General features: G+C 38.3%; 1 protein-coding gene across 1 annotated transcript in view; it reads right to left on the bottom strand.

Moving 5' to 3' along the window:
* Nucleotides 1–19,467, bottom strand: part of CD2AP (CD2 associated protein) — a 79,872-nt gene that overhangs the window by 38,589 nt on the left and 21,816 nt on the right. Inside the window, exon 3 of the mRNA XM_068994152.1 lies at nucleotides 3,143–3,296. Coding sequence (XP_068850253.1) covers nucleotides 3,143–3,296 — 154 coding nt within the window. The remainder of the gene's footprint in view (nucleotides 1–3,142; nucleotides 3,297–19,467) is intronic.

The following is a 19,467-nucleotide window of genomic DNA, read 5'->3' as shown; positions in this document are numbered from 1 at the left end:
GATGAAGTATCACGTCTAACCACATATTTTCAACAGATATATAAAGCCAATATAACAAAGCAAGCTTAGGCGAAGAATATACCATGTTTAGCAGACAATTATTATTTCAACTTCTCTCTAAGACTAAATTTTTCAAAATAAAACAAAAAATCAAAAAACCTTACTCCATTCATATGAGAGGTTGCAGCCAGGGAGCAGTCATTAGAATGAGGTTTTATTCCCTTTCTTGGAGAAGGAAATGGCAACCCACTCCAGTATTCTTGCCTGGAGAATCCCATGGACGGAGAAGCCTGGTGGGCTACAGTCCACGGGGTCGCAAAGAGTCGGACACGACTGAGCGACTTCACTTTCACTTTATTCCCCTTCTAAGTCAGAATATTTCAATGTCAAAGGGCAGAGCCTGCACTACTAATATGCCCCTTCTTTTTCACATGTATGCTGCAAAGATGTATATAATCAGTGACCATACTTTGATGAGATTCAGAAATTTATCTTCTTCAGTACTGAGTCAAAGTTGGGAGGCATGTTACCAAGCGTTGTCTGAGAATGAAACACTATGTGGATTATATTCTAGTCAACCAAATTTTAATGTATTTATTTCTGTACAACTACCAATGATTTATCAATCTCAATCTCAATGCATCTTTTGTATTTCAAAATAACTAGATGGAAAATCACTTCTGTAGCATGAATTCCCACTAATAAGGAATACAATATGCCATGAGTGGATTCATATCTGGTATCACGGTTTTCCAAATACAAAGTGGAATATCCACTACTATGCCACACTGCACACTATATACAATTGTGACGCTGAAAGACGTCAATTCTTTACTCCAAGTAAAAATATTCTACACCATTATCTCTGTGCCCGATTTTACAAGGGTCTCAGCAGTCATGCCATTTGTACATGTTTTTGCTATAAAAGTGTAAATTGGTTCTATTCTATAATTTAGCAACTTTTTACAATCAACTTTGTCCTGGAAAATTTTTTGTGCTCAATCTAAAAAATAACTGTCTGTCTTGCTTAATTTACATACAATAGCAAAAGTTTCAATGGTTTCATGACCAGACTTTGTACACACAAAAAAAAGCCAACGCTTTTTGGCTTTGGAGATAAAAATAGCTAACAATTCCAGTCTCCAGATACCTATCATATTAACTATGTGAACTTTTCCTTGAGGTTGCTTAGTCAAAATTCGGCACACATGCAGATTCGTTTGTCTTGGCAGAGCTTTGAACTGAACCTTCACAATGCAGTGCTTACCATTATCAACCTTTACAATGGTTTGGGGTTTTTTTATATTAACAGTATGGATTAAAAGGGTATATACTACTATTTAACATTACAATGAACCACTTTTGAATAACTGATCTATTTCATTAACCAAGGAAATGATGCAAACTAACGGTAACAAAAAAAATCTGATTAAAAAAAAATTAGCTGCTTTTCCTGGAAAAGTAATCTGAAAGCAAAAACAACCTGCATCCTGTTTTAAATGTTACTTAGCACACCAAGTGACTAATTTAGTCTTTGCAGCACATTAAAAACAAGTGAAAAAGCCTAAGCTTCTTAGCAACAACTATATAATGATTTCTCTTTCTTACAAGAAAAATGATGGACAGTGTTCTCAAAGAAGGTAAAGTTTAGTGTCCTTTCCTATTAGGAGACAAAATAAACTTGAAGCCCTTTGTCTAGCCTCTACTTAAGAAGAAGTGTGTTCCTTTATAGCTCACTAGAGCTAAAGAAAGTAGCACATGTATCTCACAACAGACAGAGATCATGAATAACTCTTTCATGGGTCTAAAATTCTCCTTGTGCACAGAAATTCTACGTAGAGATTCCCGTATAGGATGGGGAAATAACTCCGCTATCTATTCCCCAATCTCCAAAAGGAACAGTTTCAGAATCCGGGACAACTAGAACTACTAAACAGTCAGCCTTCGGGCAGAAGACTGAAGGCAATGTGGGTGACATCTAAACATTGTCTGTACACCGCATTTACTGGGAGAAAAGAAGAACAAGTAGTACCTTGTAACTGGTCTGTCTCTGTGTCATGAAACCTGTTCATTTTTATGAAAACCTGTTTTTATTTTATGAAAATAATCAAGAGTGATGTAATCTAGAAAGTAGAGATTTCCCCTAACTTCACAGACAGTAGCACAGAAAGTAACAGGTATGAGACTATAAAAATAAAAAATAATCTTACATTTATGAAACATATATAAACAAAATTTCTTTATATTATAGGCTACTTGGTACACAAGGTAGCAACCAGCATCAAACACAACAGACCCCAACATCAAAGAGACTGATGTGGGGAGTGGCGAGGGAGGGAGAGGAGGTGGGTTTAAGAAAAAGAATGATCGAAGATGATAGTGGATAAATACTCATTTATAACTTATCAAATCAAACTGAACATAGTATTCAATCTCTAATGGGGCCTCAGGTTTACTATGGTAAAACACTATCTGCTCCCAGACTTGAAGTACTTCTTTGAGTAGCAGTCTTTCCAAAGACTAAGTTTTTGACAACAGCAGTATTATTTATTTTTTTAAACCACTTTTCCACCAGCAGTACAATAAAACTCAAGAGTCTAAATGATCTAAGGTCATAAGACAGATTCAAACTAATGTCTGATTTTAAATGTGGCACTCTCCCTCTATATTAAACTCTTAACATATTTACACCAAATACTTCAAAGGCACTCTGCTAGGCCAACCACCTTGGAAAACTGAACATTCATGTTCAGATGGCTAACCAGTAAAGAAAATGCATTATCAAATGCTTGCATCTATACTGCTTAAGGATGAGCAGACATTTTAGCATCCCATTTAACATTTAATAAAAAATATTCAAGTAAATTTAAGGCAAAGGATTAACTACCCAACAGAGCCTGTAAGACTAACAAGAAAACAAAGTTTTCTATCTTAATTTACAATTCCTACAGACAGCTCATGCTGGATTACCAAATGAAGACTGATAACATGGGCCCATAACTAGTAACGGAAGAATAAGCAGGAAGTTTCTGTAGTCTGCTACAAAAGGTTGATTTTTCTTAACACAACTTATGATATGAAGTTAGTTATAAAACAAACTTCTATTTTGATTTAAATGAAGAAGAAAAAATTATTTACATACTCTTCTTAATGTTTTTGGTTTGTGGAAGTGGCTGAATTCCTCCAGGCAGAAGTCCATAGGTGCTTATTCGTTGTACGAGATTTGCTACATTCCCGTGCCTTTCCCGCCTGATGGGCAAACTGTCATCCTTGGATTCTGTCTCTTTCTTAATTTCCTACAAAAGGGGAAATCAGCAAATAGGCAAATTAAGCTGTATTTCATTAAATTAAATCCTCAAATGCAAAATACAAAACCAGGTACATTGATTATTATATAAAACAAAGTATCAACAGTTTGCAACCTTTTCCTCTGCCCACACATATCTAAAGACTATCACACACTTTGGTTACAGCTCCAACAAAATTTTATTTATGGACACTAAACTTTCAACTTCATATAATTTTTACATGTCATGAAATACTGCTCCTCATTTCACTTTTTCCAACTATTTATATAACTCTTAGCTGGCATTCTCAGTTCAGCGACACTATAAATAAACAGGTGGTATTTAGATTTGGCCCATGGGCTGTTGTCTGATAAACCCTGTTCTAAGTTACAGGTCTAAGAGAAGATAGGTAAATCTTCACGAAAAGAAGTATGAAGTTTTACTGGAAGACATAAAAGAAGACACAGGAAAGAAAAGTCATGCCATGTTCAGATGTTGAAAACTCATTATCATAAAGATAGCATTTTTCTCCTAAAATTGATGCAATGCAATTGAATAGATATGTCACAGCTTTGGGAGAGCAATTAAACTAGTTCTAAATTTGTAGAGAAGAACAAATGACCAAGAACAGCCAAAATACTTCAATGAAAAGAAAGTGAGGGGATTTTTCTTTAAACTAAGAAATAAAGAAAAACCATACGATACTACAAATCAGTGTGTATTGGCACAAAAATCCATAAACAGAAAAATGATTTACAACAGGTAAAAAGGGAGGGGAAAATATTAATCTCAAAATATATGGTGCATGCAGTGTTTCACATTTAGGCAGCAGGGAATGAAACTGGATTCCTGCCTCACACATTTAATATTAAAATTAACAGTTTCTGTTCATAAAAAGTAACCACAAGAAAACAGTAAATCCCTAACCAGAAGGTATTTTTCACATATAAAGTTAACAAAGAATCTATATCTCCAGGTGTTTATGTCTACTGCAATGTTAACTTGTTACTCTAGCTGGTAGGATTTCAGATTATTATGTTTGATGCTTGCTTTTTTGTGTTACTTTAACAAGCCGTATCATTTTGCAAACAGAAAATTTTTTCATTTTGGAATAACTGTTAAAATGATGAGAAACCATGAAAACTATTAAAGTATAAATCATAGAAGACACACAAAATATTTCACACTGTAGTGGCTGCTTCATTTTTACTGGTAACGTATGTAAGGAAAACTACTTCAATTGCTACTAATAATAAATGACACACCATATGAAAACTTCAGTTTTCAGACCACATTAAGTATTCTTCAAACTAATAAAAATATGAAATCTAGGCAAAAACTAGTAGCTGCAACCTCAACATGCCAAAGAGTATTAATTTTGGATTCTCCTGAACGTCTCATGAGTTACCTACATTTTAAAAAGACAAACATCGTATGTCTGAAAACTACTGTTTCCTCTCTGGTACAAGAGACCAAGAACTTAGCTTGATATTCAAATCTTATTCCTCTAAGAAAATAATTCCAGGTTGACCCAATGTGAGACAGGAGACAGATTCAGGAGAATATATCCTGGGTATAAATTTTATATCCTGGGTATAAATTTTCATTCTATCCTGTTCAAAGGCTAAATAGATACTTGTGTTACCTTTTAATAAAAATTAACCTTATAAACAGGTATGATATACAAGACAATAACAATGTCTACCATTTCTAAAAATATAAATTTACAACATATTGCTCAAGATCTAGAAACATTTTGAGGACCTTCAATATTCACTGAGAAATCAAACCCATGAATATTAGATATAATACATCTTCTGAGAACAAAAGACACAAAAAGAGGAGGAAAACAAAAAAAAATATATATATATATAAACAATCTACAGTGCCTAAGGAAAACTCAGGATTACAGCCTTACACATACACAGTGCCAACTAAGCCATTATCAAAAGTATCAAGTGAGTTTAGGGTCTAAGCAAAATTACAGATAAGGTAAGGTCCACTTTAGGCTCCACCCCACTCCATCTCTGGAACCTCTTCCTGCTACAGTTTACTACCACCAGACATACAATCTCTTTCTCTCTCTCGCTCTCGCTCTCGCTCTCTCTCTCCAATCTCTCTCCCCCTTTATCTCCCCCTTCTCTCTCCCTCTCTCTCTCTACTCTAGTCCCCCATTCCTGGACACACAGTGCCTCCAAATTATTCTTCAGCTATCATCTTAAATAGCAATTTTATTGAGCACCTATGAAGGGTTGTTAGTAAGGCTTCTACTGTTTCTTCCTTCTGCCCTTTATTTTGATGCTACACAAGTGCTGCACTCAACGTGCCAGCAAATTTGGAAAACTCAGCAGTGGCCACAAGACTGGAAAAGGTCAGTTTTCAGTTCAATCCCAAAGAAAGGCAATACCAATGAATGCCCAAACTACCAATGAATGCCCAAACTACTGTACAACTGCACTCATCTCAGACGCTAGCAAAGTAATGTGCAAAATTCTCCAAGCCAGGCTTCAACAGTACATGAACTGTGAACTTCCAGATGTTCAAGCTGGATTTAGAAAAGACAGAGGAACCAGAGATCAAATTGCCAACATCCACTGGATCATGGAAAAAGCAAGAGAGTTCCAGAAAAACATCTACTTCTGCTTTATTGACTATGCCAAAGCCTTTGACTGTGTGGATCACGATAAACTGTGGAAAATTCTGAAAGAGATGGGAATACCAGACCACCTGACCTGCCTTCTGAGAAATCTGTATGCAGGTCAAGAAGCAAGTTAGAATTGGACATGGAACAACATACTGGTTCCAAATCAGGAAAGGAGTATATCAAGGCTGTATATTGACACCCTGCTTATTTAACTTATATGCAGAGTACATCAGAGAAATGCTGGACTGGATGAAGCACAAGCTGGAATCAAGACTGCCAGGAGAAATATCAATAACCTCAGATATGCAGATGACACCACCCTTATGGCAGAAAGTGAAGGGGAGCTAAAGAGCCTCCTGATAAGCATGAAAGATGAGTGAAAACGCTAACTTAAAACTCAACATTCAGAAAACTAAGATCATGGCATCTGGTCCCATCACTTCATGGCAAATAGATGGGGAAACAGTGGAAAGAGTGTCAGACTTTATTTTTGGGGGCTCCAAAATCACTGCAGATGGTGACTGCAGCCATGAAATTAAAAGGCACTTGCTCCTTGAAAGAAAAGCTATGACAAACCTAGACAGTATATTAAAAAGCAGAGACATTACTTTGCCAACAAAGGTCCATCTAGTCAAAGCTATGGTTTCTCCAGTAGTCATGTATGGATGTGAGAGTTGGACTATATAGAAAACTGAGCGCCGAAGAATTGATGTTTTTGAACTGAGGTGTTGGAGAAGACTCTGGAGAGTCCCTTGGACTGCAAGGAGTTCCAACCAGTCAATCCTAAAGGAAATCAGTCCTGAATATTCACTGGAAGGACTGATGCTGAAGCTGAAACTCCCATACTTTGGCCACCTAATGTGAAGAACTGGCTCATTTAAAAAGACCCTGATGCTGGGAAAGACTGAAGGTGGGAGGAGAAGGGGATGACAGACGATGAGTGGATGACATCACTGACTCAATGAACATGAGTTTGAGTAAACTCCGGGAGTTGGTGATGGACAGGGAGGCCTGGTGTGCTGCAGTCCATGGGGGTCGCAAAGAGTCGGACACAACTGAGCTACTGAACTGAGACTGAGAATCAGCCAGTAAATAAAATACTGACATATTAACACTGTAACATCTCTTTCCTACAAATTTCGCTTCCTTTACTGACTTTGAAAATGACTCCAGAGATGCAGTAAGAATAAGCCCTCACTTAAAACAGGATCATGTACTGACAAAGCAAAGTCAGAAAACTAAACCTCACTGCACAAATAAGGGAAGTCTCCTACACAACAGGTAATGTCAATACAGAACCAGTCAAGGAAAAAATACAGCGTGGATGATTGCGATATAGATAAGAATGTAGTACACATTGATTTGCTTGTTTTCATAAGGATAAGAAAGTAGGGTAAGGAGTAGGAAGTAATAAATTAAAGGAAAAGATGAAAAATATAAGCAAGTAAGAAGCAGCTTTAAAAAGGTGGAAAGGATAGTTACTCTTGATCTGAGGTAAAGAAGAAAACTTAATTCCAATCACATTAATTAAAAAAAGATAGAAGGTTCATCAATAAAATTCATGAACCACTCCATCATGTTGAAATATACCTATTTTATAATTTGATTATCTAATCATGGCCAGTGAACGACCATGATCTGAAAATAGAAAGCAATTACCTCTAGAATATTAGAAGCAAAGGTCACAAAGAATAATAAAAACCAGATCAGATGGCAGGAGCATTCTTTTACTTCTCAGATGAAAGAGGCAGATAACTTAACCAACAAATCTCTAAATAGAGTTACAGTTCTGCTTATGCTAATTAAAATCTGAGGAATACAGTAGTCCCTCCTCATTCATAGGGTCCCAAGACCCCCAGTGGATGCTTGAAAATGCAGCAAACTGAGTCTTACACATACTATATTTGTTTTCTCCTATGTACACATACCTAAGATAAAGTTTAATTTATAAATTCAACACAGTAAGAGATTAACAACTGATAATAAAACAATTATAACAATATACTCTAATAAAAAGTTACACGAATGTGGTTTCCATCTTTCAAAATAACTTACAGATATAATACCTTTTGCATCTTAACTATGCGCTTATCACATACTGTGGCAGTAACTTTTCCAGTCTGAGGTAAGACAGCAAAACTAGTATGAATTCCTTTTCTCTTCTTCACAATTTCACAGACAGAAGATTCATTCCTACCGTAGATTTTAGCAACCTCAGCCGACGACTTTTTCTTGTTTATTAAGCTTTCACACCTTTTCACTCATATGCTTTCTACTAGCATATCCGAGTGGTCAGCATCACTACTCTTGCACTTTGGGGCCATTATTAAATAAAATAAGGGTTACTCACCCACAAACACTGGGATACTGAGACAACTGATCTGATAATCAAGAGGGCTACTCCTAAGCGACTAATGGGTAGGAGACGCTGGACAAAGGGATGATTCACATCCCAGGCAGAAGGGTGCACAGTTTAAAACATGACTTATTTCTGGAATTTTCTGCTTAAGTATTTTCAGACCACACTTGACTGTGGGTAACTAAGGCTTCAGAAGGCAAAACCAAGGAGGAGGGGACTACACTTAATTACTTTTAACATTCAGGATTTCCAAAAGTATTACCTAAAACTAGTACCTTCAACTTTATAGAAGTATAAGTCAGAAGATATGAAGTGATATTACTAAAGAAAAGAAAAATAAGCAAGATTACATGTTTATTTGATACACATCCACTGTTAAAGGTCACATAAAATCAAACCGTCATTTATTTCATTCAAATAATAATTCTTCCTATGGAAATACTGGAATAAGATTTTAAAACTAAATCAAAATGTGATATTTAAAAAACAAACAAAAAAATCACTGAAACTCTTTCAAAGTATCCACCTCATCATCATCTTATTTCCCATATTGCTACTTCACTTTTTTTTAAAAGCAGTTTTAAAAAGATGTGAATAAAGATTTAATGTCCACTTAGCCATTTAACTTATGAAATCTAGGAATAAAATGAAAACAAACGTTTTTGAAGGCAAGATAAGTTGTCACACTACATAATATTTAAGAAAAAAGCAGGTGCAGTGATTTGAATATTTTTTTCTAAACCAGAAAAAAAAAATTGTTCAGAAATTTAGGTCTAAACAAGAGTAAACAGCTGAATGATTTTTACTTACTTACCGGCTAAAGTGTGAATAACTTCTGTTTCCTTGTTCCTTATTATACCAGAAAGTCTAAAACATTATTATCAAGCTCTGAGAACTCTTCAAAAGGGACAAAAATCCCACTTTATATAAAAAATATAAAGAACAGCAATTCACTTACCAGCTCTGAAACATCTTCTGTGGACATACTCATTTATTTTTTAAAGCACTAAGGTAAAAACCGTATTACTAACAGATCTTAGAATAACCTGTAGCACCTCCACGGTATAAGTATAGTGCTCACAGGAAAGCTGCTTCAAAGCTCGAACATTAGCATCTCCTACCACAAATACTCTCGGGCTAATACTCAAGTCCAACTAATAAAAATAATTTCTTTTCACCTCCTTTATATCTTATTACATTGGTATTTCTCTGGTTCCTCCGTACTGCCCCGTGTTTCAACACTGGTCAAACTTTCAAGTGTACCTTGAATAGTAATGCACCTCCCACTCTCCTGCCCAACCTCCTCTGACTCACTCTCAGTGAATCAGACCATGGCCTCTGCCATACCCGACACTCCTCAGTGAACAGAGTCCACTAACGCTTAGTAAATGCATACAACTAGTCAGCTGCACTATTAGCTACTCTCGTGGTTATCTTAACCTTCAGAAAAAGTGAAAATTGCTCAGTCATGTCCAACTCTTCGTGACCCCATGAACTATACAGTCCATGGAATTCTCCAGGCCAGAATCCTGGAGAGAGTAGCCACTGTTCCCTTCTCCAGGGGATCTTCCCAACCCAGGGATAGAACTCAGGTCTCCTGCATTGCAGGTGGATTCTTTACCAGCTGAGCCACTAGGAAGCCCTAACCTTCAGAAGAAAGGTATAACTTAAAGGGTATCAAATATGCTTATTACCTTTTTACTGAACACTAATCTACTCTTATGTTAAAGGTAACTAATATTATATTTTTCTGAACACTAGCTTTATAACCACAGCTTAAGGTAAAAACAGCTATTCCAACACCACTTCTAAAAGGAGAAACATCTATATTGTGTGAGTTTTTACACTGTTAAAAACATGCATTATAATCTCTATTAAAATGCATCACCATCTAGATTATCTTGTGGAAAGATGGAATACATACACTTTTCCCTACCTCTCTCACTAACCACAGTTTAAATTCGGAACATTACATAGACATAGAATACAGAATAAAGAAGAAAATTTGATAGCATCAAATGTTAATGAGAACATTAAAGAAAAACACTCATTACACCACTGGTAGGAGTTTAAATTAGCATATTTATTTAGTGAGAAACCTGACAGTTGATGCAGCAAATTCTTAGCTATGCACATAATCTACAAAGGGATGTTCATTGCAGCACTGTTTTTAATAGCTAAAAATTAGAATATAGCTAAATATTCATAAAATATGCTAAAGACATAAAATGGAACACTATATGGCTATTACAAATTGAATCCTAAAGGAAATGAACCCTGAATAATCACTGGAAGGACCGATGCTAAAGCTGAGGTTTTACTATTTTGACCACATGATGTGAAGAGCCAACTCATTGGAAAAGACCCTGATACTGGGAAAGACTGAAGGCAAAAGGAGGTGACAGAGAATGAGGTGGTTAGACAGCATTACCAATTCAATGGACATGCATCTGAGCAAACTCTAGGAGACAGTAACAGTGTGCTGTAATCCATGAGGTGGCAAAGAACTCGACACAACTTAGCGACTGAACAACAAAGGAACTTCTGGCATATGTGCTGCTGCTGCTGCTGCTGCTAAAGCACTTCAGTCGTGTCCGACTCTGTGCGACCCCATAGACGGCAGCCCACCAGGCTCCGCCGTCCCTGGGATTCTCCAGGCAAGAACACTGGAGTGGGTTGCCATTTCCTTCTCCAATGCATGAAAGTGAAAAGTGAAAGTGAAGTCACTGAGTCATGTCCAACTCTCAGCGACCCCATGGACTGCAGCCTACCAGGCTCCTCCGTCCATGGGATTTTCCAGGCAAGAGTACTGGAGTAAGGTGCCATTGCCTTCTCCGTATTTATGCACAGGTAAATACATATAAAACTGTGTTAGAAGGATACACACAGCTTCAGAACACGGGCAACTGGGAGAAAGAGAAATGAGAAGAGGGTAACAAGAAAAAAACTCAGTGTTATATGTCATGTTCTCTTTATTATAAAGTTAACGCTCTGAAGCAGAAAATAACAAAGTGACAACACTCTTACATTAAGTTCACAGATTCTTGTCCTACAGTTTTTGTAAAATATTTTCTAAATCATATATACAGATGAACTAACATTGCAAAGAGACACTGAAAACAGACATGTCAGCCACACACACAAAATTTACAGTATCTATCATGTTTCATAACAGGCTACAAACATGATGTGACCTTTCTATCCATCTTCCAGCCCTATTTAAATGCTGCTTTTCAGTACAGTTATTCAAAACAATAACAGCAGCATGAGTTTTCTGCAGGAAGCCTCATTGTACCGTCGACACCACAGTTCTGTGTTTACAAAGCACCATACTACTGTCCCACTGAAAGCTTATTTTCCAGTAGACAAAAAAATTACAATTTTTCCCTGAAACTTCTAATGCGCATCTGAAATGATAAAGCCAACTACCTTACTAAACTGTGGACTCTACACTGTTGTTCATTACCTGTGGTTAACTTTTTGATAAAAATTCTGCTTTCAGCCTCTTCAATAAATGGGGTTGGGAAAACTAGACAAGTATATGTAACAAATGAAATTAGAACACTTCCTAACACCATACACAAAGATAAACTCAAAATGGATTAAAGACCTAAACGTAAGACCAAAAACTATAAAACTCAGAGGAAAACATAGGCAGAACGGTCAATGACATAAATTAAAGCAAGATTCTCTATGACCCACCTCCTAGAGTAATAGAAATAAAAACAAAAGTAAACAAGTGGGACCTGATTAAACTTAAAAGCTTTTGCACAGCAAAGGAAACTATAAGCAAGGTAAAAAGACAGCCCTCAGAATGGGAGAATATGATAGCAAACGAAACAACTGACAAAGGACTGGCTTCCAAAATATACAAGCAAATCATACAACTCAATACCAGAGAAACAAACAACACACCCAACACATGGGGAAAAGACCTAAACAGACATTTCTCCAAAGAAGGCATACAGACGGCCAACACACACAGGAAAAGATGCTCTACACTGCTCATTATTAGAGAAACACAAATCAAAACTACTATGAGATATATCACCTCACACCAGTCAGAATGGCCATCATCAAAAAGTCTACAAACAATAAATGCTGGAGAGGGTGTGGAGAAAAAGGAATGCTCTTACACTGTTACCGGAAATGTAAACTGATACTGCCACTATGGAGGACAGTATAGATTCCTTAAAAAACTAGGAATAAATTCATCATATGACCCAGCAATCCCACTCCTAGGCATATGCCCTGAGGAAACCAAAACTGAAAAAGACACAGGTACTCCACTATTCACTGCAGCACTACTTACAATAGCTCTAACACGGAAGCAGCCTAGATGCCCATCAACAGACGAATGGATAGAGAAGTTATGGTACATATACACACTGGAATATTACTCAGCCATCAAAGGAGCACATTTGAGTCAGTTCTAATGAGGTGGATGAACCTAGAATCTATTATACAGAGTGAAGTGGGTCAGAAAGAGAAAGATAAATATTGTATTCTAAAGCATATATATGGAATCTAGAAAAATGATACTGAAGAATTTATTTACAGGGCAGTTAAGTGAAGAAGAACTAAAGAGCCTCTTGATGAAAGAGAAAGAGGAGAGTGAAAAAGTTGGCTTAAAGCTCAACATTCAGAAAACTAAGATCATGGCATCCAGTCCCATCACCTCATGGCAAATAGATGGGGAAACAGTGGAAACAATGGCTGACTTTTATTTTTCTGAGCTCCCAAATCACTACAGATGGTGACTGCAGCCATGAAATTAAAAGATGCTTACTCCTTGGAAGAAAAGTTATGACCAACCTAAATAGCATATTAAAAAGCAAAGACATTACTTTGCAAACAAAGGTCCGTCTAGTCAAGGCTATGGTTTTTCCAGTGGTCATGGATGGATGTGAGAGTTGGACTATAAACAAAGCTGAGCGCCAAAGAATTGATGCTTTTGAACTGTGGTGTTGGAGAAGACTCTTGCGAGTCCCTTGGACTGCAAGGAGATCCAACCAGTTCATTCTAAAGGAGATCAGTCCTGGGTGTTCATTGGAAGGACTGATGTTGAAGCTGAAACTCCAATATTTTGGCCACCTGATTCGAAGAGCTGACTCATTTGAAAAGACCCTGATGCTGGGAAAAATGGAGGGCAGGAAGAGAAGGGGATGACAGAGGATGAGATGGTTGGATGGCATCAATGGACATGGGTTTGGGTGGACTCTGGGAGTTGGTGATGGACAGGGAGGCCTGGCGTGGTGTGGTTCATGGGGTCGCAAAGAGTTGGACATGACTGAGCAACTGAACTGAACTGAATGAAGAAACAGACATAGAGAACAGACTCATGGACATGGGGTGGGGGGAGAAGGTGAGATGTATGGAAAGAATAACATGGAAACTTACATTACCATATGTAAAATAGATAGCCAATGGGAATTTGCTGTATGGCTCAGGAAACTCAAACAGAGGCTCTGTATTAATCCAGAGGGGTGGGATGGGGAGGGAGATGGGAGGGAGGTTCAAACAGGAGGTGATATATGCTGCGTGGGTGCAGGAGGGCCTAGAGGAGCTATTCCACGTTCAAGGTCAGGAGGGGCAGCGGTGAGGAGATACCTCTGGTCCAAGTTAAGGAGCAGCGGCTGCGCTTTGCTGGAGCAGCCATGAAGAGATACCCCACATCCAAGGTAAGAGAAACCCAAGTAAGACAGTAGGTGTTACAAGTGGACATCGGAGGGCAGACACACTGAAACCATACTCACAGAAAACTAGTCAATCTAATCACAAAAAGACCACAGCCTTGTCTAACTCAATGAAACTAAGCCATGCCCGAGGGGCCACCCAAGATGGGCGGGTCATGGTGGAGAGGTCTGACAGAATGTGGTCCACTGGAGAAGGGAATGGCAAACCACTTCAGTATTCTTGCCTTGAGAAGCCCATGAACAGTATGAAAAGGCAAAATGATACTAAAAGAGGAACTCCCCAGGTCAGTAGATGCCCAATATGCTACTGGAGATCAGTGGAGAAATAACTCCAGAAAGAAAGAAGGGATGGAGCCAAAGCAAAAACAATACCCAACTGTGGATGGGACTGGTGATAGAAGCAAGGTCCGATGCTGTAAAGAGCAATATTGCATAGGAACCTGGAATGTCAGGTCCATGAATCAAGGCAAATTGGAAGTGGTCAAACAGGAGATGGCAAGAGTGAATCAGCGAACTAAAATGGACTGGAATGGGTAAATTTAATTCAGAGGACCATTATATCTACTACTGCAGGCAGGAATCCCTTAGAAGAAATGAAGTTGCCATCATGGTCAACAAAAGAGTCCAAAATGCAGTACCTGGATGCAGTCTCAAAAATGACAGAATGATCTCTCTTCGTCTCCAAGGCAAACCATTCAATATCACGGTTATCCAAGTCTATGCCCCAACCAGTAACACTGAAGAAGCTGAAGTTGAATGGTTCTTTGAAGACCTACAAGACCTTTTAGAACTAACACCCAAAAAAGATGTCCTTTTCATTACAGGGTACTGGAATGCAAAAGTAGGAAATCAAGAAACACCTGGAGTAACAGGCAAATTTGGCCTTGGAATGCGGAATGAAGCAGGGCAAAGACTAATAGAGTTTTGCCAAGAAAATGCACTGGTCATAGCAAACACCCTCTTCCAACAACACAAGAGAAGATTCTACACATGGACATCACCAGATGGTCAACACCGAAATCAGATTGATTATATTCTTTGCAGCCAAAGATGGAGAAGCTCTATACAGTCAACAAAAACAAGACCAGAAGCTGACTGTGGCTCAGATCATGAACTCCTTACTGCCAAATTCAGACTGAAATACAAGAAAGTAGGGAAAACCGCTAGACCATTCAGGTATGACCTAAATCAAATCCCTTATGATTATACAGTGGAAGTGAGAAATAGATTTAAGGGCCTAGATCTGATAAATAGAGTGCCTGATGAACTATGGAATGAGGTTTGTGACATTGTACAGGAGACAGGAATCAAGACCATCCCCATGGAAAAGAAATGCAAAAAAGCAAAATGGCTGTCTGGGGAGGCCTTGCAAATAGCTGTGAAAAGAACAGAAGCGAAAAGCAAAGGAGAAAAGGAAAGATATTCCCATCTGAATGCAGAGTTCCAAAGAAGAGATAAGAAAGCCTTCCTCAGTGATCAATGCAAAGAAATAGAGGGAAAAAAACAGAATGGGAAAGACAAGAGATCTCTTCAAGAAAATTAGAGATACCAAGGGAACATTTCGTGCAAAGATGGGCTCGATAAAGGACAGAAATGGTCTGGACCTAACAGAAGCAGAAGATATTAAGAAGAGGTGGCAAGAATACACAGAAGAAAAAAGATCTGTACAAAAAAGATCTTCAACCAAGATAATCACGATGGTATGATTGCTCACCTAGAGCCAGACATCCTGGAATGTGAAGTCAAGTGGGCCTTAGAAAGCATCACTACAAACAAAGCTGGTGGAGGTGATGGAATTCCAGTGGAGCTATTTCAAATCCTGAAAGATGATACTGTGAAAGTGCTGCACTCAATATGCCAGCAAATTTGGAAAACTAAGCAGTGGCCACAAGACTGGAAAAGGTCAGTTTTCATTCCAATCCCAAAGAAAGGCAATGCCAAAGAATGCTCAAACTACCACACAATTGAACTCATATCACACGCTAGTAAAGTAATGCTCAAAATTCTCCAAGCCAGGCTTCAGCAATATGTGAACCATGAACTTCCAGATGTTCAAGTTGGTTTTAGAACAGGCAGAGGACCCAGAGATCAAATTGCCAACATCCACTGGATCATGGAAAAAGCAACAGAGTTCTAGAAAAACATCTATTTCTGCTTTATTGACCATGACAAAGCCTTTGTGTGGAATAAACTGTGGAAAATTCTGAAAGAGATGGGAATACCTGACCACCTAACCTGCCTCTTCAGAAACCTATATGCAGGTCAGGAAGCAACAGTTAGAACTGGACATGGAACAACAGACTAGTTCCAAATAGGAAAAGGAGTATGTCAAAGCTGTATATTGTCACCCTGCTTATTTAACTTCTATGCAGAGTATATCTTGAGAAACACTGGGCTGGAAGGAGCACAAGCTGGAATTAAGATTGCCGGGAGAAATATCAGTAACCTCAGATATGCAGATGACACCACCCTTATGGCAGAAAGTGAAGACGAACTAAAAAGCCTCTTGATGAAAGTGAAAGAGGAGAGTGAAAAAGTTGGCTTAAAGCTCAACATTCAGAAAACGAAGATCACGGCATCCGGTCCCATCATTTCATGGGAAATAGATGGGGAAACAGTGGAAAAAGTGTCAGACTTTATATTTTGGGGCTCCAAAATCACTGCAGATGGTGACTGCAGCCATGAATTTAAAAGACACTTACTCCTTGGAAGAAAAGTTATGACCAACCTAGATAGCATATTGAAAAGCAGAGACATTACTTTGCCAACTAAGGGTCATCTAGTCAAGGCTATGGTTTTTCCAGTGGTCATGCATGGATGTGAGAGTTGGACTGTGAAGAAGGCTGAGCGCAGAAGAACTGATGCTTTTGAACTGTGGTGTTGGAGAAGACTCTTGGAGTCCCTTGGACTGCAAGGAGATCCAACCAGTCCATTCTGAAGGAGATCAACCCTGGGATTTCTTTGGAAGGAATGATGCTGAAGCTGAAACTCCAGTCTTTTGGCCACCTCAGGCGAAGAGTTGACTCATTGGAAAAGACTCTGATGCTGGGAGGGACTGGGGGCAGGAGGAGAAGGGGACGACAGAGGATGAGATGACTGGATGGCATCACGGACTCGATGGACGTGAGTTTGAGTGAACTCTGGGAGTTAGTGATGGACAGGGAGGCCTGGCGTGCTGCGGTTCATGGGGCCGCAGAGTCGGACACGACTGAGCGACTGAACTGAACTGATGGCTGATTCATGTTGAGGTTTGACAGAAAACAACAAAATTCTATAAAGCAATTATCCTTTAATAAAAAATAAATTAATCATAAATAAATATATGGCTAAAGGAAAATTTTAAAAAATTCTGTTTTGTAATAATTTTATGTTTACAGTAAAGTTGCCAAGGTACTGCCCTCAGTTCCCATATATCTCCCATATATATGCCACATTGATACCTGGCCTAACTGTATTATACTTGTCAAAACTAAGAAATTAACACTAGTACATGACTACTAGCAGAACCACTGACTTATACAGATTTCACAGGTTTCCCCTAACATCCTGTCTGCTCCAGCAGCCAAGCCGGGACACCACAATGCATGTGTCACTATGGTCCTCAGTCTCTTTTCAACATCAGTCTCTCAGGCCTTCCTTGTTTTTTAATGACCTTTAAATTTTTGAAAAGTACTGATCAGATAGTTGTGAAATGTTCCTTAACTTGGGTCAGTCTGATTTTTTTTCTCACAAATGGACTGCAATGATAGGTTTGGGAGAAGAATAAATACCAGAGGCTCAGTAGATACATGGTATCAGCATAATTTATTACTGATGATGTTAGCCTTGATCACTTGGTAAAGGCAGTATTTGCTGAATTTCTCCACTGTAAAGTTGCCATTTTTCTCTTTCATCTATTCTTTAGTCCAACCTACACTTGAAGGATACTTGGGGGTGGGGACAGTATTTACCAATATTATTTGGAATAATTCTGTAAGATTTATCCTTTCTGTTCCATTACTTACGTAACAATCTATTTATATCAGCATTCATTTATTTAGACTCGTGCGTTATCTATCTGCTCTTCAAATACTACGTTATTTTGATGTTCAACCAGCTTTCCAGTTGGCACCTATGTTGCCTTGACATGGCCCATCATTTTGTTTTTTTCCAAATTCTTACTCTTGGCACTACTAGCTGCTCCAGGCTCATCCTGTGAACATCGTGTTGCAGCCACAGGATCAGCCATAGGATCACTCCTCCCAGGAGCCTCCTTTTACTGGAAAATGATATTCTGAAACCAAGATCTGAGTACCGAGCGTACTCACTGGTACTGGTGTGTCACTGCTTCCAGGCCCTCAGTGGAAGAAATGAGGAATATATATATGCCTGTGTACTGACCGGCGTATAAACACACACATATAGAATTATTTCTGTATGTATCTGTATATATTTTAAATTAAACATGAGTTCATGCTAATGTCTCCCAACTCTAGTCCACCCTGTGGTTCATTTTAATCCCAGATTAAGCTTCCCTCCATCTCCAAGCAAACACAAACAGCATCCTCTACTAGCAGGCAGTTCATTAAATCCAAGTTCTACAATTAGCTGAACTGTAACAGGACAGGAAAATATATGTTAAGATGGGAGTCCCATGACAGGTCATCTCCACTACTGTGACCACATGTCAGCACAGGGACTACCTATCAGCACACAATTCAAAAGAGAACCACAGTAATACTTCTGACTAAGTTCCTTTTTTTTTTTAACCACTGTTGTATTACTTCAATATATTTTTCCTGAAAAGCCACTTTCCCCACTCACCCCAAAAAAAAGAGAGAGAGAGATGAGAGGCCAACGTTGCAGCTTACTATAGACAGACTAGACTAAAGACAGGCCACTTTAAAAGGAAGAAAACAAAACCATTATGTGATTTTCCTTGTATCATTCTACCAACAAAGGCAGATTTAATTTGACTGTGTTTAAATGCAGTTATTCTACTTCAATTTTGACAGCATCTGCTTTACACTCCATTTTAGATTAGAAGAAAGTCAATTTGTAAAGTAAAAAATAAACAAAAGAGCTCAATTTCTACTACAGCTTTTCTCAGGTCTTTTGAGAGGTAAAATGTAGTTAGTTCACCTTCTCTAAAATCAATTAACAAAGTATGTGTTCATACTTAGTAAAACCGCAGCTGAGCAAATATTTACGAAGCATTCACACTGCACAGACATTCTAACAACTACTCTGTAAGTTGGACAAACCAAATGAACGATAGACTCGAGCCTTCCCAGAAGAGCTCACAGCCATAAATTCATGAGAAGAGGGATGTGGCTGAATGTAAGAAAACTAATCTAGAAAATAAAGACAACTATAGCAGTGTTAGTTGCTCAGTCGTGTCCAACTCTTTGCAATCCTACGATCTGCCCATGGAATTCCCTAGGCAAGAATATGGCGTGGGTTGCCATTCCCTTCTCCAGGGGATCTTCCCAACCCAGGAAT

The sequence above is a fragment of the Capricornis sumatraensis genome, chromosome 22 (genome assembly GCF_032405125.1).
Source record: "Capricornis sumatraensis isolate serow.1 chromosome 22, serow.2, whole genome shotgun sequence".
In the NCBI taxonomy this organism is placed as follows: domain Eukaryota; kingdom Metazoa; phylum Chordata; class Mammalia; order Artiodactyla; family Bovidae; genus Capricornis; species Capricornis sumatraensis.
Note: the sequence above shows the minus strand (reverse complement) of the source record. Positions and strands in the feature narration are given on the sequence as shown.